Genomic DNA, 6,000 nt, shown 5'->3' with positions numbered 1-6,000 from the left:
ATAAATCTTCTGCATTAAACGAGCATCTTGTTATTTGAATATATAGCATTAATTCCGACTCAAATCATAAATGTTGTATATTTGTAAAATTAAGCTCTTATAAATATAAATAATTTATTTTCGTATGGTAAATTGCTAGTTATAAAACTTCAAAGCATCGTGCTCCGTCAATGCTTTAAGGAGACGTATAATTATAGAGTATTAAATATTGTAAACATTTAAAAATATATAATAAAGTTCTATGTAATTCAAATGTTTTATTTATTGTCTCCAAAATTTGGATAATATTAATTTTTTTAGAGTAAAAAAATATTAAATTTTAAAATTCCATTAAATCATATTTTTTAGAGTAAAAAGAATTCAAATATCCGAATCCGCACTAAAAATGGAGAGCTTACCTTGTCAAATGCCTATGACTACTAAATGAAGAGTTGATAGATGAACTAGAAATTCCTACCGGATTTCAAAAAAACAAACGAAAAAGGTGCAGATTTGGACAAACAGAGCAATTGGTCCATGTATTTCAATTTCGAACATTAGGGAATGAAAAAAGAAAAAGAAAAGAAAACAATGAATAAGCAAATTGTCACCTTGATATATGCACATTGGCCACAAGGCAAAATGCAGATTTCAAACTCAAAAACTGAAATTGTATATAAATCTAAACAGGCAAATGCAATTTTAAATCACGCTTGGGAATCGGAATTAAGTGGATCTGCCTTGTCATGGTGGAATCTTACCACAATGCATGTTATATTGTCGGCACTCCCTCGAGTAAACGCAGTTTCTGTCAACTTTCTAGCAGCTGTCTCCGGTTCTTCTTCTACTCGAGCAAGGGAAACAGCATCCTGTAAATACAATTTTAGCTTATAACAGCCAAACATGCAGAAATAAACTTCGATCATCCATTGTCTAACTCATTTTGACATACACAGACCAGTTTTTAACAGTAAAAATGGATGAAATTTTTAACTAAAGAACCAGTTTGCTCTTTGGTCTAATGTATAGGGGCTAATTTGCTATTTTTCGAGTAAAGGGGATAAAATGCAATCTGACTCCTGGTACAAAAGCCTCTATCGTACTTTACCTACTGTATTCTTAGACCATTACCAAAAACAATACCAGGTGCATGTGTGATACATGGATGGACAATTAAGTGCAACTGTGCACATGGGAAGGCACATGTTAGAGAAGGGTTTTACCTCATTAGGCACTACATCCCATAATCCATCACTAGCAAGCACAAGAAACTCAAACTCTTCATTTATCTCTCTGTCCTGAGAAGCAACAAGAGTACAAATTTCATTAATACAATTTTTATATAACCTACTTACTGCCTTCTAAATCAATTTGCTATGTAACGATGATTAAAGATTACTAGCTGTTAGCATATACTGTTTAGGCTCACCTGAATCTCTGGTTCTGCAACAACAAATTGTTTCAACATGCGATTACCGAAAGCTCGAGACATAGCTAACACACCTCCTACCCTCCAAGTTCCTGATAACATGATCAACAAGAAATTCGCAATAAACTTTCAGGAGCCAACACTACCAATTTAATCACCAGATATATAAAGAAAATATTTGTCTTGACTTCAATAAGTAAATTGGATTTTTTAAACAGTTTTACCTGCCCACATAACAACCCCTCCAGCACTTTCGATTCTCTTCCGTTCATCGCTTCTATTTGGTTTATGGTCTTCAGATAGTGGAATTGCTTTAAAAGGAAAAGAAACTGCTTTTAGGAATCCCAATTTGCAAATTAAGAATTCACAACATTTATTTTCATGTCAACTGCAGTTACTCTAATAGAGCCATAAGTTTCCCGTATAGGATATACAAAGCACTCAAAAATGTAATATACATTTCATATTTTTTATATATTATTCATACTTATTAATGGTTATCACGAGTAAAAGAGTAAAAGAAACTAAGTAGATAACCCACAAAGACTAGATATAAAAATAATGTGACATGACTGTTCATTATAAATAAACAGAGGACAGTATAAAGAAAAACTCATGCTTTCAGAATATGGTGCCTGGCCATCTTCACTTTACTGACCAGTCCACAGCAAGCAATTTCAAGGAACCATCAAGTAGAAGTATTTAAAGAAAGAATATATTATCGCATGTACTGATGCGCTTGAAATTAACATATTACTAAGCAATTAAAAATGCATAGAATACCTTTTCCAGCCTTGGATATTATAGTCCTTGAGTCTCCAACATTGGCAACATATAGATGGTTACCAACCAACACTGCAGTTGAAGCAGTGGAACCATCATCCCGGTAAGTATCTCTTTCAGAATCCAAGAAATCTGCATCAGTTTGCTGATATGTTTCACCTGCAGGTATATCCAATAAAGCCAGTATAAATTACAGATAATTTACAAATAGATCGGTAATATGAGGCCACAAGCCCATCTGAATGCAAGCTACAGACTCAGAACAAAACAGAGATACAGGTACTTGTAAATGCATGGATCATCTATAAAATTGACAACAAAGGACATGCAACAATTTATATTCTCCATAAACACAGCATATCAGAGATCTTGAACGTACTTATGGCAAGTTTGGTGTCGGTCATGAACTGCGGATGCTTCATTAGTTTCTCAAAAAGGTGTTGCTTCAAATACTCAGCAGCACGAGAACCACCATGCCCTGCAATTACACATGATATGGTTAAAAAGCAGGTAAGCAAAAGCTGTCATTCTCAGATATGAAAGGCATCTTACTCTCGGGAACTGTTCCCATCACCGAAAAATGCATGGCCAGGATAACTTATTGTATAAATAGGCCAAAACTCAAATCTTTCAAACAAAGGCACTTTTGAGATGTAAAATGAAAATAAGACAGATTGATTGTCATAATCACATATCAGTTACTACTCTGATTTAAATGAAACCACAAGAAAGCTTAGACAGACATAATTTAGAAATTCAACTGTCTTCGACCTAGGAAACTTTGGACGATTGTGCCATAGCCACTAATTAGTTGTAAGCATGTCCCAATACACTACTCCAAGGTTATTATATGTTTTCAGATGATCTGCACACATATTTAAACCACAAACATAACATACCATGAAAAAACTTGTATGTTTTAGCATTTCTTTGCATTATAAGTATTGTGGTTGTGGAAATACAGATCATGGGAATTAGCCTCACATTGTAGACTAAGTAATTAGCCTCACATTGTAGACTAAGTACTTCTCCAATAATCATATTAGATGGGGCCTTCCAAGAGCTTTTTAATAATATGTTACAGCGAATTTGTAGTGTTTCCTATTTCACACCAATCTACAAGGAAAGCAATGATAAGAGAGAAACTAACCATCAAAGATTCCAAACAAGCAGACTGTCTGCCCATTAATCTTGGAAGTTTTAATATCATAGCAATCTTCCATGGTTGCTCTCTTTCCCCTGAAACTTGAATAACCGCAGCTTAATCTTCCATCCTCACTGCCAAATCAGATAAGAAACATACTATGAATTTACCCTATCAGCATTTGCAAAATTCACCGGCATACAAGTACTCCTAGCAACATTCATCCAGAAACAAATCATATTAAAAGTTCATAACCAACAATACACATGTTTGATTCTAAACAAATCATGGCATTCATGAAAACTGGCTATACTTATAGCTCAATCTGTATGATAAAACAACTAATTATTACATGTGGAAAGCTCAATATTTACCTTTTCCACCCTCCACTAACATATCCAGCATCATCTTTCTCTGGGAATTTATGGACTATGGGACCCTGGCTTGCTGCTGCGCCCGAATCCACCATCATCTTAGCACTTGTTCGAAATTCACGATTCCACAAAAAAGTTAATCCAACACCACCGGCATATAAAGTCCTTACAGTACTTTGTAAATGCACCCTTTTCCGGGTTAATATTGTTCCTATCTGCCCAGTTTGAACAATTACACTCTTTAAGCAACTGTTGCATACCATCTATGTCTACTTATGGCTTCTTAGAGCCAGATCTTCAAAAGCCACCAACAATGCTGCATACCAAAAATATAAATAAATAACTAAAAATGACAAGCGTTTTTAACTGATGCTATTACAGTTTGAAAAAAAAAAAAACTACTCACTTGGTAGCTATGTAATTAAAAAAATTATATTTAACCAGAATTTAGCAAAAAATTCAACAGTATTAACTGTTGAATCTGAATTTTGAAATTTAGAAAGTAGAGGGACTAAATTCCTGGAAATGCAAGTACAGGGACTAAATTCCTAATTTTTGAAAAGTATAGGGACTATAGGCACATTTTAACCTAAATATAATCCAAGTAACTGCAGTAATTCACATAGTCTAGAAAGCTTCCAACAAAATTGAATCATTAAACATTCAATTTGAATATGCTCGCAGTACATACTTTTTTATCAACAACTTTTAATCTCCATAAGAAGCTAAAACTAGCAATATTAAGCTGAGATTTCCAACTACAAAAGTAAGTATAAACCAGAGCCTAATAACAAAAGGAATAAAAAAAAGTCCATACAGGAATTAAAATCTCACATTTGCTTTTTCAGAGTATTTGATTCATTTCCTGAGCTGATAAAATGATCAAAACCGCACCATTTTCGATCAAATTTAAACGAAAGGAACAAAAAGGGGATCTCTCTCGAGAATTTTAGATTTAAAAAAAAAAGGATGGATCAGATCGGGTCCAGGTTGGAACACGTGGAGGATCTGAATCTGAAGTGGAGGCGCCTACTAGGAATCGACCGCGTTGCGAAGCGGTTTTCACTCTCTCTCTCTATCTCTCAAATTGAAAAAAGAAAAAAAAAAGAAAACGCGAGGAGAATCTGAAACCCTAGAGAGAGAAAGTGGAGGAAAAAAAGGAAAGCGATGTGAAGAAAATTAGTAGACGGATATCCAGACAGAGAGAGAGAGAGAGAGAGGAGTGGAAAGTGATAGTGTGTGTGTGTGTGTGAGAGGGAGAGAGAGAGAGAGAGGTGGCAAATATTGTAGGCTGGCACCGAAGAGAAAATAGCAACGTGGCACTCTTCATGCTGTCTTTGCTTTTTGCGGTGGGAGGAATGATCTTCTGTACTCGTGCTTAAAATTTGCATCCTAGTTTCTAAATGATTGCAACATCCAAAAAAGAAATTCTCAATATAAATTTCAAAATTAAATGTTAAAAATAACTATTGAATTTAAATTTTAAAACTGGTTTATTGTATTTTTTAAAATTAAGTATGAATTATAATTGAACTGCATAAAATGTAACTTTTAAAATTTAAAGATAAATTATGTAAAAGATAATATCAAAATAAATAAATTAAAAATAATTAAAAATTTTACATTAAACAACCCTAAACATAATTTATAATTTTAATCTTATTGCTCTTTCCAAAGTGTATCTTCTCAAAATCTCAAAAAGTTTTGAGTTGGAATCCCATTATAACTAAAAAATCTTGTGGTTCCGGAGATTCCAGTTATAAGAGAACCAGGACCGGCGGAGAGCTTTCTCCCCTTCGACTGTTGAGTCTTAAGAATGTCGGTTTTAAGAATGAGTGATTATCCTTTTCCGATCCTTATTGTCCAACTTAAGAGCGAACAACTAATGCATTCCATGAACAAGGTTCTATTGCGACCCCTAGATACAAAAGGCATCCTTGGAGTGATCTCGTAATTCCTACGAAATGAAAACGATAAGGTTAGCCATGAAATTTTTCTTCCTTTTGTCACATTTTGCTCAAAGAGATACTACAATACATTAAGCTGCTCACAAAAAATAACTTAATTTATCATTTTCTACTCTTTTTCTCAATAATTATGATAGATAATTAAAAATGAGATTATCCAATTCTGTTCGGGGGTTCTAAACAAGTAGAGTCCTTAATTATTTGCAATTATAGCTATATTATCTTTATCCAAAATGTTTCAAACCTAAAACACAGAGGTGAGTTGAAATCGATCGGTTAATGTAACGTCATCCATAAACTCGTCTTTAAAGTATAATTGCCTGA

At 33.8% G+C, this 6,000-nt stretch overlaps 1 protein-coding gene across 3 annotated transcripts; it reads right to left on the bottom strand.

Moving 5' to 3' along the window:
• Positions 1-491: 491 nt before the first annotated feature.
• Positions 492-5,020, bottom strand: LOC107929561 (probable protein phosphatase 2C 76). Of its 3 annotated transcripts, none has more exons than XM_016861023.2 (9): positions 4,544-5,020; positions 3,710-4,025; positions 3,342-3,469; positions 2,571-2,669; positions 2,192-2,350; positions 1,633-1,719; positions 1,409-1,500; positions 1,203-1,277; positions 492-848 (listed from the first exon to the last, which is right to left on the bottom strand). In XM_016861023.2, the coding sequence occupies exons 2-9, from the start codon at positions 3,970-3,972 to the stop codon at positions 687-689; spliced, it is 1,065 nt and encodes a 354-aa protein (XP_016716512.1). In that variant the 5' UTR covers positions 3,973-4,025; positions 4,544-5,020; the 3' UTR covers positions 492-686. The 3 variants fall into 3 exon arrangements, with proteins under 3 accessions (XP_016716512.1, XP_040939603.1, XP_016716513.1); XM_041083669.1 differs by having other exon boundaries at positions 4,527-4,999; XM_016861024.2 differs by having other exon boundaries at positions 3,710-3,924; positions 4,544-4,999.
• Positions 5,021-6,000: the final 980 nt, after the last annotated feature.

This window comes from Gossypium hirsutum, chromosome A12, assembly GCF_007990345.1.
Source record: "Gossypium hirsutum isolate 1008001.06 chromosome A12, Gossypium_hirsutum_v2.1, whole genome shotgun sequence".
Taxonomy (NCBI): Eukaryota; Viridiplantae; Streptophyta; class Magnoliopsida; order Malvales; family Malvaceae; genus Gossypium; species Gossypium hirsutum.
Note: the sequence above shows the minus strand (reverse complement) of the source record. Positions and strands in the feature narration are given on the sequence as shown.

Bases quoted from the DNA above. Each gene is read 5' to 3' on its own strand.
- LOC107929561 (XM_016861023.2), bottom strand. From the start codon at position 3,972: ATGGTATGCAACAGTTGCTTAAAGAGTGTAATTGTTCAAACTGGGCAG. The intron at 3,470-3,709 runs GTAAATATTGAG...CTGATTTGGCAG, and splicing joins GTTAGTGGAGGGTGGAAAAG to TGAGGATGGAAGATTAAGCT. The intron at 849-1,202 runs GTAAAACCCTTC...TTGTATTTACAG, and splicing joins GGGATGTAGTGCCTAATGAG to GATGCTGTTTCCCTTGCTCG.